The sequence below is a fragment of the Pleurodeles waltl genome, chromosome 10 (assembly GCF_031143425.1).
Source record: "Pleurodeles waltl isolate 20211129_DDA chromosome 10, aPleWal1.hap1.20221129, whole genome shotgun sequence".
Classification (NCBI taxonomy): Eukaryota; Metazoa; Chordata; class Amphibia; order Caudata; family Salamandridae; genus Pleurodeles; species Pleurodeles waltl.
In genome coordinates this window covers 900,914,132-900,933,115 of record NC_090449.1, presented here as the reverse complement: position 1 = coordinate 900,933,115, position 18,984 = coordinate 900,914,132, and the positions used below count along the sequence as shown (strand labels likewise).

General features: G+C 48.6%; 1 protein-coding gene across 2 annotated transcripts in view; it reads right to left on the bottom strand.

The window, feature by feature from the left end:
* VPS50 (VPS50 subunit of EARP/GARPII complex) overlaps nt 1–18,984 on the bottom strand; it is an 880,308-nt gene that overhangs the window by 622,920 nt on the left and 238,404 nt on the right. For both annotated transcript variants that reach the window (XM_069211661.1, XM_069211662.1), the window contains exon 13: nt 16,444–16,576. In XM_069211661.1, the coding sequence (XP_069067762.1) occupies nt 16,444–16,576 (133 nt within the window). The remainder of the gene's footprint in view (nt 1–16,443; nt 16,577–18,984) is intronic.

Genomic DNA, 18,984 nt, shown 5'->3' with positions numbered 1-18,984 from the left:
AGGAGGCTGGCCTGGCTTATAGTGGGTACCTGATGGTACTTACACCTTGTGCCAGGTCCAGGTATCGCTTATTAGTAAATTAGTAGTGTTCTAGCAGCTTAGGCTGATAGAGGTAGCTATAGCAGAGCAGCTTAGGCTGAACTAGGAGACATGCAAAGCTCCTACTATACCACTTATACCATATAGCACTATATCATAAGAAACACAATACTCAGAGCTACTAAAAATAAAGGTACTTTATTTTAGTGACAATATGCCAAAAGTGTCTCAGAGGATATACTCCCTTAGGAGGTAAGTAAAATACACAAAATATACACACAAACCAAAATCAGGTAAGTAAACATTTAGAAAAGTAGTGCAAACACTGTAGAACACACTAGAATGCAATAGGAGACAATAGGCCTAGGGGCAACACAAACCATATACTCCAGAAGTGGAATGCGAACCACAAATGGACCCCAGGCCTAGTGTAGTGTGTAGAGGGTTGCTGGGAGTGTAAGAAAACACTAAGGGTTTCTAGGATACCACTCCCCAAGACACTGAAATGGAGGAGTAAAGTTACCCTACTACTCCAGGAAGACAGTAACGTCGAGATAGGGGATTCTGCAAAGGCAACAATTGACTGCAAAGCACTGCAGACGGATTCCTGGACCTGAGGACCTGCACAGAAAGGGGACCAAGTCCAAGAGTCACGCAAGTGTCCAGTGGGGGCAGGGGCCCACTAAACCCCAGATGAAGGTGCAAAAGGGCTGCCTACGGGTGGAAGAAGCCAAAGATTTTGCAACAACGGAAGGTGCCAGGAACTTCTCCTTTGGTCAGAAGATGTCCCACAGCGTGCTGGAGGATGCAGAGTTGTTTCCACGCAGAAAGACTGCAAACAAGCCTTGTTAGCTGCAAGAGTCACGGTTGAAGATAATGGGTGCTGCTCGGGCCCAGGAAGGACCATGAGGTCGCCCCTTGGAGGAGGAGACAGAGGGGGCGCTCAGCATCAGAGAGAGCCCACGGAGAAGCAGGCAACACCCGCAGAAGCACTTGAACAGGCGTTCAAGAAATCTGAGCACGGCTGTCGTCTCAACACAACAAAAGAGGGTCCCACGAAGTCGGTGGTCAACTCAGTGGGAGATTTCTTCTTGGCTTCCAGTGCAGGGTGTGAGCAGACAGCCCTCAGAGCATGCACCACCAGGAAACAGTTGAGAAAGCCGGCAGGATTAGGTGCTACAATGTTGCTGGTAGTCGTCTTGCTAATTTGTTGTGGTTTTGCAGGCGCCCTGGAGCAGTCAGCGGTCGATCCTTGGCAGAAGTTGGAGAGAAGTGCAGGGGAACTCTGGTGAGCTCTTGCATTCATTATCTGACGAGAAACCCACAGGAGAGGCCCTAAATAGTCCTCAGAGGATGATTGGCTACCTAACCAGGTAAGCACCTATCAGGAGGGGTCTCTGACGTCACCTGCTGGCACTGGCCACTCAGAGGTCTCCATTGTGCCCTCACACCTCTGCATTCAAAATGGCAGAGGTCTGGGACACACTGGAGAAGCTCTGGACACCACCCCTGGGGTGGTGATGGACAGGGGAGTGGTCACTCCCCTTTCCTTTGTCCAGTTTCGCACCAGAGCAGAGGCTGGGGGCTCCCTGAACCGGTGTATACTGGCTTATGCAAGGAGGGCACCATCTGTGCCCTTCAAAGCATGTCCAGAGGCTGGGGGAGGCTACTCCTCCCCAACCCTTAACACCTATTTCCAAAGGGAGAGGGTGTAACACCCTCTCTCAGAGGAAATCCTTTGTTCTGTCTTCCTGGGACTGGGCTGCCCAGACCCCAGGAGGGCAGAAGCCTGTCTGAGGCTTGGCAGCAGCGGTAGCTGCAGAGAAAACCCCAGAGAGCTAGGTTGGCAGTACCCGGGGTCCATGCTGGAGCCCCGGGGATGCATGGGATTGGCACCCCAATACTAGATTTGGCTTGGGGGGACAATTCCATGATCTTAGACATCTTACATAGCCATGTTCGGAGTTACCATTGTGAAGCTACACATAGGTATTGACCTATATGTAGTTCACACGTGTAATGGTGTCCCCGCACTAAAAGTCCGGGGAAATTGCCCTGAACAATGTGGGGGCACCTTGGCTAGTGCCAGGGTGCCCTCACACTTAGTAACTTTGCACCTAACCTTCACCAAGTGAGGGTTAGACATATAGGTGACTTTTACGTTACTTAAGTGCAGTGTAAAATGGCTGTGAAATAATGTGGACGTTATTTCACTCAGGCTGCAGTGGCAGTCCTGTGTAAGAATCGTCTGAGCTCCCTATGGGTGGCAAAAGAAATGCTGCAGCCCATAGGGATCTCCTGGAACCCTAATACCCTGGGTACCATATACTAGGTAATTATAAGGCAGTGACAATTTCAAAAGCAGAGAGAGCCTAAACACTGAGGTTCTGGTTAGCATAGCCTCAGTGATACAGTTAGGCACCACACAGGGAACACATACAGGCCACAATTCTGAGCACTGGGGTCCTGGCTAGCAGGATCCCAGTGACACAGGCAAAACAAACTGACATATAAGTAAAAAATTGGGGGTAACATGCCAGGCAAGATGGTACTTTCCTACACACTGCCATCACCCTGGTGAACAACCGAGGGGCACTGGTAAGGCCAATCGGGAGCAAGATGAACTGAAAGTGCCTGTGCCTACTATGAACTACAAGTAACAACTGTGGGCAGGCAGGATGGCGATGTGGATGTATGCGTCCTGCAAGTCCAATGCTACAATCTAGTCTCCTGGGTTCAGGGTAGATAGGACCTGAGCCAGAGTGAGTATGATGAACTTCTCCTTTTTGAGGAAGATATTGAGGTACCAAAGGCCTAGGATAGAACGGAGGCCCTTGAACTTTCGGGTACCAGAAAGTAGTGGGAATAGCAACCACAACCTACTTCTGGCACCGGGACCATGCCAAAAGGGGCTCTGTAGGAAAGTGCCCCTTTTGGCATGGTCACACCCCCCCCACTCTGATGCCAACTTAACTGAGTGTGTGCTGGGATCCTGTTAACCAGTCCGAGGCACCTGTGTTCTTTCCCTAACCTGTACCATTGCTTCCACAAGTGGCACACAGCTAAGTCCCTTGTAAAAGGAACTAGAGGTACCAAGGGCCCTGTGGCCTGAGGTTGTCTCTAATGGCTGCAGCATATATTATGCCACCCAAATGGACCCCTCACCAAACACATGCACACTGCCATTGCAAATTGTGTGCTGGTAGGGAGAAAAAGACAAAAAAGGTAAAGTAAACAGGGCGTCCCTTCCTGGGTCACTCCTCTAGCAAGCCGCACAGCCCTATGGTAGGGTGCACTATACCAAAGGTGAGGGCACAGTGCATGGGCAACATGCCGCTACAGTGTCTAAGTCCATTCTTAGACATTGTAAGTGCAATGAAGCCATACTGAGTACATGGGCTGGGGGTCTGTCACTATGAACTCCACAGCTCCATGATGGCTTTACTGAATGCTAAGAAGTTTGGTATCACACTTCTCACCTCAGTAAACCCACACTGATGCCAGTGTTGGATTTATCGAAAAATGCACACATGGGTCATCTTAGAGATGCCCCCTGAAATTCAACCAACTCTCTAGTGTGTGGCTGACCGGTCACTGCCAGCCTACCACCACCAGACAAGTTTTTGACACCATGAGGGGATTGCTTTTGTGCTGTTGGGAATCAGAGACAAAGCCTGCTCTGGGTGGAGGTGCTTCACACCTCCCCTCTGCAGGAACAGCAACACTTGACAGTGAGACTTAAAGGCTCCTGCCTTTTGTTATGCTGACCAAGGCACTCCAGGCAGTGGGGATACCCACCCTTGGACCAATGCCCACTTTTTGGCTGTAGGTTCGGCGGAAAATTAGTAAATAAGAGAAGGAGTGCCCACCCCAGCTGGGAACACCCCTAGGGTGACCAGAATTGATGTGAACCCCTCTCTTTAGAATCCTCCATCTTGTTGTGGAGGATGTTAGCCAATGGGGTAAAGAATGTGCCCTCCACCCCCCACAGGGAGTGGGCACAGCAAGGGTGTAGTCACCCTCAGGGTCAGTAGCCATAAGCTACTGCCCTTAGACCCCTGTAATACCCCTAAATCTAGTATTTATGGGCACTCCTGAACCTTGCTCTTCAGAAGAAGAAGGACTGAAGAGCTGCACCAGCAGTGAAGACTCCAATGACAACTGACTTGGCCCCAACCCTTCTGGCCTGTCTGCATCTTCAAGACTCCCGCTAATAAAGACGACTCATCCTGCAGGACCAGCAACCTATACAAACTCTCAGACTGCCTTCCCTAAGGACCAAGAACCCCCAAGGACAGCGGCCCTGTCCGAAAAGAAACCTCCAACAAGGACTCCAGTGCCCACCGGATCCACGGGTCCTGCCCACCCTGCACGCAACGCCCATGGCCCAAGTCCAGGTGGCCCACCGGTCCAGAGAAAGGCCCCGCTGGCGATTCCAACCTTTAATTCACCGTGAGTTGACTCCTTTTGGCCAACAAGATGATGCCTGTAGCCCGAGTCGACAGGACCCCCTCCCAACAGCGACCGGCTCTGGTGAAGATTTACAGAGGGCAAAAGGTACCTCTGCAACCGAAGCCCATGGCCCTGGGGAACCCAGCCGATGGTCCACCGACATCTAGTGGCATCCTAACTTACCTGCCCAGCCATTGGTCTCCTTCATCCGACTCCCTGGACCAAGCCTGCAGCCTCTTTGTGAACCCAGCGATCCTCAATGAATTGTAATGGTCGCCCAACGGTGTTTTTGCACCCTGCACTCGGCCGGCCCCATGTGACTGAGGGTGTATGTTTGGTGCTGACCTGCCCCACAACTTCCCCCAACTCCCACCCCTCTCCCAGAGCAGATTTAAACTCCCAGGACATGTTCCCTGAGGCAATGGGTACTTACTTGCAAACCGATCCTTTCTAAGTGCCCCCAGTCTCCATTGGGCACCAGCCACCACGTTTGACCTCTGCACACGGCCGGCCCTGTGTTGCTGGTGGTGCACTCTTGGTGTTCTCTTAAACCCTGCCCTGTGGACATCTAACTCCCCCACCCCCCAACCGAAGACTGAAACCGTAAGTTGAGTTCTTACCTTCAAACTGATCTTGTACTTTTCCTTCCCTAGCACTGCATTGCCATCAATTATTTGTTTTGCACTAAATGTCTACCTGTGCTATTGAAAAGTATTGTTTATAACCAAACCACAATTGATACTTGAAAGTGATTGTAGGAAAGTACCATCTTTCTTAGCATGTTACCCACAATTTCTGCCTGATTGTCAGTGTGTTTTGACTGTGTCACTGGGATCCTGCTAGTCAGGACCTCAGTGCTTATGGTTTGTGGTCTACATGTCAGTATGTTTTACTGTTTTGTCAGTATGCTTGACTGTAGAAAAGTGCCCCTTTTTCCAAATTTGTCACTATAGACTAGTGACTACATATTTAACTCGAGATTGACATACTGGACCCCCCTTATAAGTCCCGAGTTTATGGAACATAGGTACCCAGGGCATTGGGGTTCCAGGAGATCCTTATGGGCTGCAGCATTTCTTTTGCCACCCATAAAGAGCTCACACAAACACATGACTGCCATTGCAGCCTGAGTGAAATAGTGTAAGCACTATTTCACAGCCATTTTCACTGTACCAGGTCAGTTATAAGTCACCTATATATCTAACCGTCAGACCCTGAAGGCTAGGTGCATGTACCTGTGTCTGAGGGCATCCCTGCACTAGCAGAGGTGCCCCCATGTCATCCAGGCCTATTTTCCCAGACTCTGAGTGCGGGGATGCCATTATAAGTGTGCACTACATATAGGTCAATACATATATGTAGCTTCACAATGGAAACCCCAAATATGGCCATGTGAGGTGTATAGGGACTGGAAATTGTACCCACAATCGGATTCTGGTATTGAGGGGACAATTCCATGCACCCTTGAGGCTACACCATGGACCCCTAGTACTGCCAAACCAGCTCTCTGAGGTTTCCACTTCTGCCCCAGCTGCTGCCACCTCACAGAGAGGCTTCTGCCCGCCTGGGGCTTAAGCAGCCTAATCCCAGGAAGGCAGAACAAAGCATTTCCTTTGGGGCAGGGGTGTTACACCCTCTCCCTTTGGAAACAGGTGTTACAGGCATGGGAGGGGTTTCCTCCAATAGCCTCTGGAAGTGCTCTGAAGGGCACAGATGGTGCACTCCTTGCATAATCCAGTCTACACCGGTTCAGGGACCCCTCCAGTCCCTGCTCTGGCGTGAAACTGGACAAACGAAAGGGGAGTGACCACTCCCCTGTCCATCACCACCCGAGGGGTGGTGCCCAGAGCTCCTCCAGAGTGTCTCTGGGTTCTGCCATCCTGTTTTCAGGATGGTCAGGGAGCATCTGAGTGGCCAGTGCCAGCAGGTGATGTCAGAGACCCCTCCTGATAGGTGCTTACCTGGTTAGGTGACCAATCCCCCTCTCAGGGCTATTTAGGATGTTTCCTCAGATTTGGTTTTGCAAAACTCCAGCAGGAATCCTCTGCAACCTCTGCTTCACCTTCTACCGTCGGATCAACCGCAGAACTTCTCCAGGAAGTCAACAACTGCAAAAAGGTATCCAAGAAGGCTACTGCAACTCTGTAACTTCAGCTCCTGCCAGCAACTGCGACAGTTTCCAGGTCGTGCATGCTCCGAGGAATGCCTATCTTCATCCTGCACCAGAAGGACCGAAGGAATCTCCCGTGGAGTGATGGAGTCACTTCCCTGCTTCAGCAGGCACCTCTCTGCAACGACGACCGGTACTCTGGGTCCCCTCTCCTAGAGACGAGCATGGATCCTGGAACACAGGTGGTGGACGGAAGTGACCCTGACTGTCCAAAGATCCAACTGTCCAAATTTGGTGGAGGTAAGCGCTTGCCTCCCCATGCCAGACAGTACCACTGTGCAACGCGTGCTTTGCAGCTCCCAGGGCTTCTGTGCGCTTCTCCAAGGAATTGTTTGTGCACAGCGTAGCCCAGGTCCCCAGCACTCTATCCTGCGACGCTCAGCTCCCAGAGTTGTTCTCTAGCGGCATGGGATCCCTTTGTGTAGTGCTGCAACGACCGCGATTTGCACCTCCCTTGTCCCCATGTCCTGGGACTTCTGTGGGTGCTGCCTGGTCGTCTGAGGGCTCTCTGAAGTGCTTTGAGCCTCCTCTGTCTCCTCAGTCCGAGTTGAGACCTACAAGTTCTTCCTGGGTCCTGGAACCACCTTTTCCCACCAAACGTGTCTCTTGTGTGAGCCAAGGCTTGTTGGCAGAATCCAACGACGAAAACCAGCCTGCATTCTTCTACTTGACGTGGGACATCTCTTGCACCAAGCAGGAACCCGCAGCTGTCTTCTTTGGTACATCTCTGACTTTTTCTTCCAACCGGAGAATCCACTTTTGCACCTTCATCCGGGTTAGCAGGGGCTCCTGTTACTCCTGGACTCTTCAGCTGTTCTGCGACTTGGTATCCTCTCTCCACAGGTCTTCAGGTCCAGGAATCCATCATTGGTGTCTTGCAGTCTTGCTTGGTTCTGCATAATTCTTTATCACGACTTCTAGTGTGTTCTGAGGAAACTTGAGTTGTTTTCTTCTGCTTTCCTGGGCTCTGGGGTGGGGTACTTTACTTACCTTTAGTGTTTTCTTACACTCCCAGCGCCCCTATACACACTACTCTTGCCTAGGTAGGAAACCGACATTCGCATTCCACTATTTTAGTATATGGTTTGTGTTCCCCCTCGGCCATTGTAACCTATGGTGATTTTCACTATTTGCACTATTTTATGACGGTTTACTTGCCTGATTTTGGTTACTAGTGTATATTTTGTGTATAATACTTACCTCCTAAGGGAGTATAGCCTCTGAGATATTTTTGGCCTTGTGTCACTAAAATAAATTATCTTTATTTTTGGTAATAAGGAGTATTGTCTTTCTTGTGTGTAAGTACTGTTTGAATACAGTGGTATTTCAGGAGCTTTGCATGTCTTCTAGTTCAGCCTTGGCTGCTCTGCCTACAGCTACCTCTAGACAGCCTGGCTTCTAGACACTGACTACATTTCACTAATAAGGGATAACTGGCCTCTGTAAAGTATCTGGGGAGCCACTGGACTCTGTACACACTATACCTTACTTTGGTATAGTATATCTAGAGCCAGCTTCCTACACCCTCTCTAGGGCTCCCTTAGACAAGAGAGCTGTAACCTCCTCGCAGAGAAGTGCCAAGTGATCCTCTATCATCCGATCGTAGGAGGGTCGCATGGGTGGAGGGGCAGTCTCAAAGGGAAGGGAGTAGAGTCTGGGCAGCATGAGCAGCACAGAGGCTAGAGGGAAACGGATGGGATGGGACACCCCTTCCATAGCTAAGAAAGGGGGTAAAACGCAGACTGAGGGGATGAGGGGCAGCCACAAGACCCAAGGTCCTGATCGTAGCAGAAGAACCCTTTAAGAGCTCGAGCGCTGCGTCAGCTTTGTCTCCAAAGAGACAGGTGCCATCAAAGAGCATGTCCAGAACACTGGCTTGGACATCCCCTGAAAAGCCAGACTCCCTCAACCAAATGTGGCACCTCAGTGCCACCACGGATGCAACCGCTCTGCCCACTGAGTCAGTTGTGTAGCCATGGTAGGGGGAGAAAGCATGCCAGTGTTAGGGGGAATATCCAGACCACTGGCTTTACCCAGGTCCTTACGCCAGTCCAAGTAGTCTTGTAGATGGGGGGCGACCAACCCCACCGACCCAGACACCGCCGCTCTCAACCTCCGACAGTGGATCACCAACTGTGCCAACTCGCTAGCACCTCTCAAGAACCCACCCAACAACCAAGCCCGCAAAAAAGCCACCTGGTTCACCGACGAGCTCCAAGCCTCCAAACGCGACTGCCGGAAACTAAAAAAGAAATGGCTCCACGAACGCACCCCGACAACCACACAGCCCTCAAGGACGCCTCCCGCAGGCACCACCAACTCATCAGAATAACCAAGAGATCCTCCTTCAAAGACCGCCTGGATAACAAAGCACACAACAGCAAAGAACTCTTCAACATCATGAAAGAACTCTCCAATCCCAGCGCCAACGACATCCCACCATCTCAAGAACTCTGCGACTCTCTGACCACCTACTTCCTCCAGAAAATCACTGACATCCATAACAGCTTCTCCACCACAACCACGCCAGACCCCAACCACGAAAGCACCACCCGCACCAACCACTTGACCTCCTGGACCAATGTCAACGACACAAACACTCAAGATCATGAACTCCATCCACTCAGGATCACGTCGGACCCATGCCCACACCACGTATACAACAAAGCTGATGCTATCATCGCCCCCCCCAATTACGGAAGGTCATCAATATCTCCTTCAAAACAGCAACTTTTCCGGAAAGCTGGAAGCATGCCGAAATCCACGCCCACCTGAAGAAGCCCAAAGCTGACATTCAAGATCCCAAGAACTTCTGTCCCATCTCCCTGCATCTGGTCATCGAAAAAAATCCCCAACACGCAACTGACCCGCCACCTCGAAGACAACAACATCCTGGACCCCTCCCAATCAGGGTTCAGACGGAACCACAGCACCGAGACCACCCTATTAGCCGCCACAGATGACATCAGACGCCAACTGGACAACGGAGAAACATCAGCCCTCATCCTCCTTGACCTATCTGCCACCTTCGACACAGTCTGCCACCGCACCCTGAAAGCCCGCCTCTTCAAAGCCGGAATACAAGATAAAGCCCTCGACTGGATCGCCTCCTTTCTCCACGGCCGAACCCAAAGTGTACGTCTCCCCCCCTTCAGATCCAAAGCCACCGACATCATCTGCGGCGTTCCCCAGGGCTCCTCCCTCAGCCCTACACTGTTCAATATCTACATGGACCCCCTCGCACAATTGGCCCGCCAATACGACCTCAACATCATCTCCTACGCTGATGACACACAGCTCATCCTCTCCCTCACCAAAGACCCACACACCGCCAAAACCAACCTCCACGAGGGCATGAAGGCCATCGCCGAATGGATGAGGAACAGCCGGCTGAAGCTGAATTCGGACAAGACGGAGGTCCTCATCCTCGGACCGACCCCCTCAGACTCTGACAACTCGTGGTGGCCGACCACACTGGGAACCCCTCCAACTCCCACCAACCATGCACGCAATCTAGGATTCATCCTCGACTCCTCCCTCTCCATGTCCAAACAGGTCAACGCAGTCTCCTCCTCCTGCAACAACACCTTCTGCATGCTCTGCAGGATCTACAAGTGAATCCCGACTGAAACAAGAAAAGCCGTGACACAAGCCCTCGTCAGCAGCAAACTAGACTACGGCAACGCACTCTACACTGGCATCCCTGCCAAACACCTACGATGCCTCCAGTGCATCCAAAATGCCTCCACCCGACTGATCCTCAACATACCCCGCCGCAACCACATCTCCCACCACCTGAGAGACCTTCAATGGCTCCCCTAGACAAGAGGATCACTTTCAAGCTACTCACCCACGCACACAAGGCCCTCCACAACACCGGACCTGCCTACCTAAACAGCAGACTCAGCTTCTACACCCCCACCCGCCAGCTCCGCTCCTCGAACCTCGCCTTAGCCGTCGTCCCCTGCATCCAGCGAAAGACCTCCGGCGGTAGATCCTTCTTCTACCTCGCCGCCAAGACCTGGAACTCCCTCCTTACCAACCTACGCCAGACCCAAGACCTACTTGCATTCAGAAGACTCCTCAAAACTTGGCTCTTCGATCAGTAGCAGCACCCCCCTACACCCCCCCCCCCCCCCCCCACCAAGCGCCTTGAAACCCTCACGGGTATGTAGTGCGCTTTATAAATTTACTGATTGATTGATGGTACTCTAAAGGGTCCAGCAACCCCTCCCACCCCTCACCATACTCCAACTTGTAAGAATAAGGGTCAGATTCTGATATAGGGGGCATGGCCCCTGTCAAAGTCAGAATCAGTGCTGCATGACGCTGGACCGGCTCAGAGAATGAGGATGGGGTTGACGCTGCTCGGGGGCACTGAAGGCGTCGGAGTTAAGCATATATTGCCGATATTACCATAAATGAGACTTCCAAAATAACCATGCATGTGTATGTATGCTACAAACCAAATATACAAAAAATGAAAGCTAGAAAGAGCTATAATTTGATGAAACCAGTTATGTATTCTTTCCAAAAAGCAAACAAGCTACATCATCTCTTAAAATCTCTTAAAATGAACTGCACTCGGTCTACACGTGTTCAGGCAAGGCAATCAACCTGTCTGTTTTGCTATTCTATCTTGAAGTTGTGTTTTTAAGAGTAGCCATAATCGTTAAAGAGTAAAAACAAGAATATTTCTGACTCTGCCCTGCATTGCCAAGATGCTTACAATTCAGGGTGATTGGCGGACAAACTTCCAAAAGCTGGAAAGGAAGTTTTGCTTGTACAACAATATCCTCAGTAAGACATTTTTGGAAATGAGCATTATTTAAATTAGGAAAAAAAAAAAAGAAATGCCCATGTATAAATGGTGCACAGTTGGATTACACGGGTTGCTAAATACATTTTGCAAGATAATCATAGATGTAGATGTAATACAAGTGAAAGACAAGAGATAGGATATAGTGGCAATTTAGTTGAAATAAGAACTTGCAGATCTCTGTATTAATCCTCGTATTTGCACTTGACTAAAATCAAGCGATTCTGAGCAATGAAAATACAAAATTGTCTAATGTACACGTTTGTACGTAATGCTAAGAACATACAATCACACAAAGTGCTGCCAAGTCCTTTCCATTTACATGTTTCCACCCTTCTCATCATATCCTGGATTCTGAAATTATATTTCAACTCAACCCCCCACACAAAATAAATAAGTATAGTTCACAAAAAAACTCTGGAAAGTGCTCAGCTGCTCCTAAAATCTAGGTTGGATGTATTGTTAACTACCACAAGCAATATATTTCAAAAGGACTCAGGATGCACATCACTAAGCATGCACAACAAGGCTGAAACCGGTCCGAGATTACTTGTACCCTCTGGATGGGACCTGGTTTTGCAGTTTGGTTGGAAGGTCCATTTTGAGGTAGACCAAAGGTGAATTGCGTATTCGTGGTCTCTGTGTGGAGTGGTATAGAGGGCTAAAAAAACATGCACTGGGATATGCTCTGGGTAATTATTATTGTCTGAGAATAATTTAAACATTTCATTTATCACCTTTTTTGTTTTCAAAATTGATTCAAGTCTTTCCTTAAGAATACACACTAGAAAAATAATTATCAAAATAGTTTTCAACTGATGCATTCAGTGCAGTCTTCTCTGCAAGGCTAAATTCTTCTTCCCCTTACACATCCTCTGCTCAATCATAGAAGGCCTTATGCTCGCTTGCATCAGTGGAGGCAAGGGCTTCCTCACAGGATTCCTTGAGAACACCCTCAAGTACACTAATGCCACCGTCCACACTGCTGTACGTCTGATACATGGACAATACATATTTGATTAGAACACCGGGCACTTGCAGAGGTAAAGTGGTTCCCACTCCAAACATGTACCAAACTCTTATCCACCATCTCTTAAGAATTAAACGTTAAAATCAGGCAATATAGCAAAATTCATATCTTTATTGAAATCAGCTCATACCACAAACCAACTATTTACTGAAAATGCTGAAAACAAGAAAAGATGAAAAACAAAAAAAGGATTTCCAGTTTTTAGCATCTTTACTATGGCATGTATTCCACTCTCACCTTAGATTGGCCCTTCGATCCTTGTATTCACAAAAGCTCAGTAGGGCTTCTCTGAATAGAAGCAAGGGTCCCAATACTAAGAAATTACAAGGGCCATTCCAAGGCTTCTGCAGCTTTTCATAATAGTCGTAAACCAGGAAATGTCCTCTGAAACAGGGTGACAGTGGCAGGGAATGTCAAGTGAAGTGTTAAGGGCACTCCCATGATGCAAACCTAAATGCAAGCCAGCCTAAGTATTATACTGGGTAAGAATCAATCACAGAGTCTTATGAGGCACTAGCTAGTCACCCCCAGGGGGTCTCTAAGTGCTGGGGGGTGCTGCATTCCTCATGCTGGCGGTTGAAGAGCCATGTCTTAAGCTGCTTCTTGAAGTCCTTCAGAGAAGGGGAGGTGCGGAGGTGGAGGTTGTTCCAGGATCGACAGAGAGGTGGGAGAAGAAGCGACTTCCATAGTGTTCACAACGGGTTGGGCCAGGGTAAGGGATGCTGAGCGGAGGTCTCTAGTTGGTCGGTGGAGAGTGCGGCAGTTGTTGATGTAGGCGGGTCCGGCATTGTGGACAGCTTTGTACGCGTGCGTGCGGAGCTTGAAGAGGCATCTTTGATGGATGGGGAACCAGTGGACGGCCCTGAGGTGGAGGGTGATGCTGGTTCTTCTGGTGAGGTCGAGGATGAGTTTTGCATCTGCGTTTTGGATGGTCTGGAGGCAGTTCATGAGCTGTTTTGTGGTTCCAGCATACAGCACATTTCCATCGTCTAGTCGGCTGGAGATGTGGGCCTGAGTGGAAGTTTTCCTGGTAGAGATGGGGATCCACTGGAAGATCATGCGGAGGATGTGGAAGCAGGCAGAAGAGACATGTTGATTTGTTTCTCCATGGTCAGTTGGGTGTCTAGGATGATCCCAAGGTTGTGTGCATGGTCGGTGGGTGTGGGACCGAGGGCGGCGGGCCACCACGTGTTGGTCTAGGGGGAGGGCTTGTTTCCGAAGATGAGGATCTCTGTTTTATCGGAGTTTAGTTTGAGGCAGTTAGTGCGCATCCAGGCGGCGATATCGGTCAAAGCGTTTTGGAAGTTAGTTTGTGTGTTGGTGGTGTCATCTGTGAGGAACAGAACGAGCTGAGTATCATCGGCACAGGAGATGATGTTGAGTCCGTGGGTGCATGCAATGTCTGCCAGTGGAGTCATGTAGATATTGAAGAGGGTGGGGCTGAGGGAGGAGCCCTGGGGGATGTCATAGATGATGTCTTTAGGTGCGGTGATTTAAGGAGGGAAGAAGAACCCCAGTGTTGGGCTGGTGAGGAAAGAGGAGATCCAGTTCAGTGCGTTGTCTTGGATGCCAATGCTGTGGAGTATGGTGATGAGTGAGCTGAGGTTTCGAGCCTGAGGTTCTTGATTTCGTCGGGGTACTGGTGCCGGGTTGCAGGTCAAGGGGTCCTGGCACCTCAGACACATCATATGCAGTAAACCACAGATTTATCAGGCATTGCAAGGGTACAGGTGTAGGAGCTGAAAACCATCTCCAATCAGGCAACTCTGTGCTATGGGGAGGTGCTCTGCTAAGAGAACACAGTGAAAGTTTGTGTTACCTTTTTCCTTTGACGGATAGATAATTTCTTCAGACATTGACAGCACTAAAACCCGCGTTTTAGTCAGCTCATTCAATGGTATCCATGTCTGAACCGAAGGGAGCACATACAGTTATGGTGTCTGAAGGCATCAGGGGTTAAAGCTGCCAGAGTTACAAAGCCTAGAGTAATCTGCTCACCCTTGGAGAGTGGCACACAGTAAGCAGAAGCTGTCCTAAACGGTTCCAACATTGCATGACAGAAGGCTTGACCTACATGAGGTCAGTCAGTGGTCCCAAGCTAGTCTTCTCTTTTCCAGTTAAGATCTTATCCCACAACAAGAAAGAGAACCCGTCAGTGGAATCCTGTCCAGAGTTCACAAAAGATCTAAAAGACCAAAGGCGTGCCCGAGAAAGCCGACACCACTTTAAGCAACGGCGCATTGCATTCTTAAAGGCTTCAATTTGCTGTGGTGTTAGTGATGATCTTGGAAAGTCGAGGCAGACCTGTGTCAGGAACGGGTCTGAAGATGCATGTGGAATCAGGCCAATGACTTGTTGACTGTGCAACCATTTTCTGGAGCGAGAACAGTAGGTAAAAGAACAAACCCTTTTTGGACTTTTTATACTTCAGCCGTGACTTGTCTTTTGCCTTCAACTTGGGCTTATCAGAAGATGGAGAATGGATCCATGATTGGTATTCTGAACGACCCAGGACTTCCAACAAAACTGGCATCTGCTGTGTTCCACAGCATAAGCCTGACTTTGCAGCACATCAGAAAGCCTATGTCGTAAAACTTCAAATCATGATTGTGCCAAGGCATGACAGGCAGATGTTGTGAGGATCTGTGACCAATATAGGCTTGCAGCAGTTGCTGCACAGCTTAAAATCTGCCATCTTCAGCAGGGACATTTCCTTAGCACACTGTTTTTTCTGTAAATTATGGGAGCCCTTGGCTACCAAAATGTTATGAGTGAAGCCCCAGGTATACATTGAAGCGCATGGAAAAAGCAAAGCTGACTTTAGTAAGCAGGGATGGTTCCCATACATGGCTCCATGTCGTCAAATAAGGAGGCAGTGCAGAGTCGATGAGTGGTAGAATGGCACCACCTGTCGCCATGCAAGAACTGTTTTTTCCAGATCTAGTCTGGCACCTGGGAGTTTTCAAAACATGAGGAATCTGTGGTTAGAAGTATTCATCAGAAAAGATTACTCTACAACTTGATACTGTGCTTATTAGAAATGAATAGACCACTTATGGTTTACAAAGGTGAAGCAATCACCAACTACCTTTTGTTTTGTATACATATCAAAAACATAATTATGCCTTCAGATATTGTATGATCTTTGCATAAACATTTCTCCCCTTACAAGTAGATGTGGAACCCAGATAACCCAGTTGTAAACACTTAAAGCATAATTACGAGTTTTCGCGATCTTCAAACTGCTGAACCCGCAGTGGCGGTAGGACTGCCGCAGTCCTGGCAGCCCAACCACCAGATTCGGACTACCAGAGGGCTGCTGCCACTGCCAGGATCATGGATCCCGACTGGTTGGCAGCGGTCGAAATTGTGGCCAGCAACGGCGGTGCGGAGTTAAGCGCTGCCATGCTGATCACAACTTCCCTTTCCGCCAGCCTATACATGGTGGGGTCCCGCCATGAAAAGGTTGGCGGAAAGGCGGTGCTGGGGGCCACAGGGGGACTCCTACACTGCCCACGACCATCTTGTGGGAAGTGCAGGGGCCCTCCTGCCCAACACCCTCGGAATGCGCACTGCCTGCTTTGGCAGACAGTGCACATTCGAGGATGTTGGGGGCACCCTTTGTGCGACAACATTGGCATTGGCTCCCTAAGGAGCCGAGGCCAATGCTGCTGCACTGTTTCCTCTGAGCTGACTGGCGGAACCCTCCTAATACGGAGGTTTCCACCAGTCAGCCCAGTGGAAACTTCGCAATTGGGTCAGGGGAAGATCGCCAGCTTCATGGTGGCCCCCTTCCCACGGGTCTGGCGGGCCGATGGCCCGCCCATCTCATAAGCAGGCCCTTAGTCTTACTATGTGGGTTGACATTTTGACATTACAATGAAATACAAAAGCATAAAACATTTAAAGGGCACTCTTGATAGGTTCTCTGACCTGAAACTGGAGTGGTTTCTCCGCTGTCATGCTTTTCATGCCACTCCATGGTTCTATAATAACTAAGCATGACTTCCCAGAGTGCTTTACACAAGTCACCAAGGCATGGAATGTAGCTGTCTGATGTAATATGCTGCAGAAAAGAAAAAAAGAAAAATCAAATTTGAAGCAACACTTTAAGCAGGTTAAACAGACCCCTATGTCTTTTTCTACTGAACAGATTATGTGAGCCAACAATTCTACATAGGAAATGTTTGCAATCGTTTGCAGTTTATGCACTCCTTATCTTTTGGTAACCATCATACTATCTCTTTGTGCTGAGCTGTCTTCCTTTTCTTGACAATAAAATCTAAAAATGTATTCCCCATCTTTTGCTGTCTACACCTCCTAGTCCGATAGAAGATAGTTCTTCATTGTGTATAATGACTACTAGCCAAAGCAATGTTTTTAGTACTGAGTTTGCACCTCTGTCTACAGACAGGACTAAACAATTCTTTCACCAAACAAAATCTGGATCCCCACAAAATCCTTGTATGCTCCATATCTCACATCTATTTTGTAGTGAAGTTGTACCTGCTTTTTATGTCCTCATATCACCATAGCTTTTGCAAACAGAGGCTATCTCACAAATATTAACTGACCCTCAGCCTGCTACTATTGCCTTGGCCTCACGCACCGACTGGGCCTAAAGACCTGTCACCCAAAGCGGCACCTGGTGAAATCATAGGACCACTCATTCTACTGGTTTCAGTACCAACACGCCACTGCACCTAAGAAACATAAAATCAGCCCATAGCCTATTTATCCCACCAGGCTTACCCTTGATGTCCAAACTGTAAGTCCAGTGTACTGCTTTAAGCCAGTCTATTGCAGAGAGGGGAGATGAGTCAGTCCAGTGCTTAATAATGTCTCTCCTGGCCAAAAGTACAAGATACAGCAACAGGCCCCTCTGTGATCTACTTAGGAGGCCACGTGAGACCATATCCACCCCCTTCAGAACCAGCCCAAGGCTTAGATTGATATTGACCCCCACGGTGCCCTTTACAAAGTTCTCAACATCCTCCCAAAAACCTTTGATGCAGGGACAAGTGAAGAACATATGTTCATTATTAGTTTTTAAAAGCTCACTTTGTAATCTTTTGAGGGGTCCAGTACAGCCAGGTGATAGTAAAGAAGTGATTTGGTACCTATTCTGACTGCTATTTGTAATTGGCTTCTGATAACGGCTCTTTCTCCTTCTAACTAGAAGCATGCATGGTTAATTCCTCTACTTAAACCACCTTCAGATCATCCATCTGTTTCAGAAATCTCTCACCCATTCCCTTACAGCCACTCATTCCTAAGATCTTAGAAAAGGAAGTCAGTAGACATATTTCTCATTTCATTGACTCCACAGAACCGCTGGACTCTTCCTAATTTAGATTCAGGGCTCTGAACAGCAGATCACTGGTGCTTATATCTACGTCTAAATCTAAATGCAAACCCTTGGATCAAGGAGGAAGAGCTGCACTTATTCCTCTGGATCTGCATTCAGCACTTCCCATACTATATTGTTATAATAGCTGAATCATCTTGGGACCTAAGGTGAGGCTCTTGCACGGCCTTCTCCATTTCTCTCCCTTCCATGTCAGGCCGTCTACCTTTCCCCTTTCACTTATTTATCATATGCACTGGACTTTGGGCTTCACCGGTGCACACCTTTGAACTGCACACTCTTCAATCTGTATGTTTCTCCTTTAGCAGCTTTTTACCATTTCTTTGTATCCAACTGGCACCATAAGCTGAAGTCACACATACTGCCCTTTCTTTCAGAGAGGCGATTCAGATAACTATTGGCAATTTTAGTCCCTGTATATCAGAAGTTGCCAGACAGACAGTAAGGCATTGTATTCTGCAAAGTTGAATGGTGACAAAATGGAGGTTCTAATTTTTGGTGGACCTTCTTCCATGTTGTCTTCTGGCTGATGGCCGAATGAACTTGGCCAGACCCCTACATTTTCACCTGTGTTAATAATCTAAATGTTTTTTTACTTTGGCCTTACCTTTGCTCTGCAGAGAAGTAAACTAGTCTTTATATACTTTGTCTATCTGCGGTTGTTGTGCAAAGTCATGCTGATGATGCCTCTTGAACATTGTAAATCAGTGGTGCAGGTGGTGATACTGTCACATCTAAACGATGTCAATTATCGAATCTTGGTCTTCCTAACAAGTTATGTGATAGACTTCAGGTCATACAGAACAGCGAGGCCAGATTATGCTGGGGATTCCCTCTCGTCGCTATCTCAGGACATCTTAGCATGCTGCATTTGTTCCCAATTCAGAAAGGGTCTTTAAATTGTTAAGTTGGTGTGTTTGCTAACGGCTGATACAACCACACTCTTTCTGGCCAACACCAGGGACGGCTTTAAAGGCCCTTCTGGTGCTCCGCACCAGAGGAATTTCCTTTATTTCTTTTTAGGCTGCCTGGGAAAAGCTTCCTGAGCAGTCTGATAATATATTTCTTTTTTTTTTACTACAAAGACGATCGCGTGCAGGGTGCGC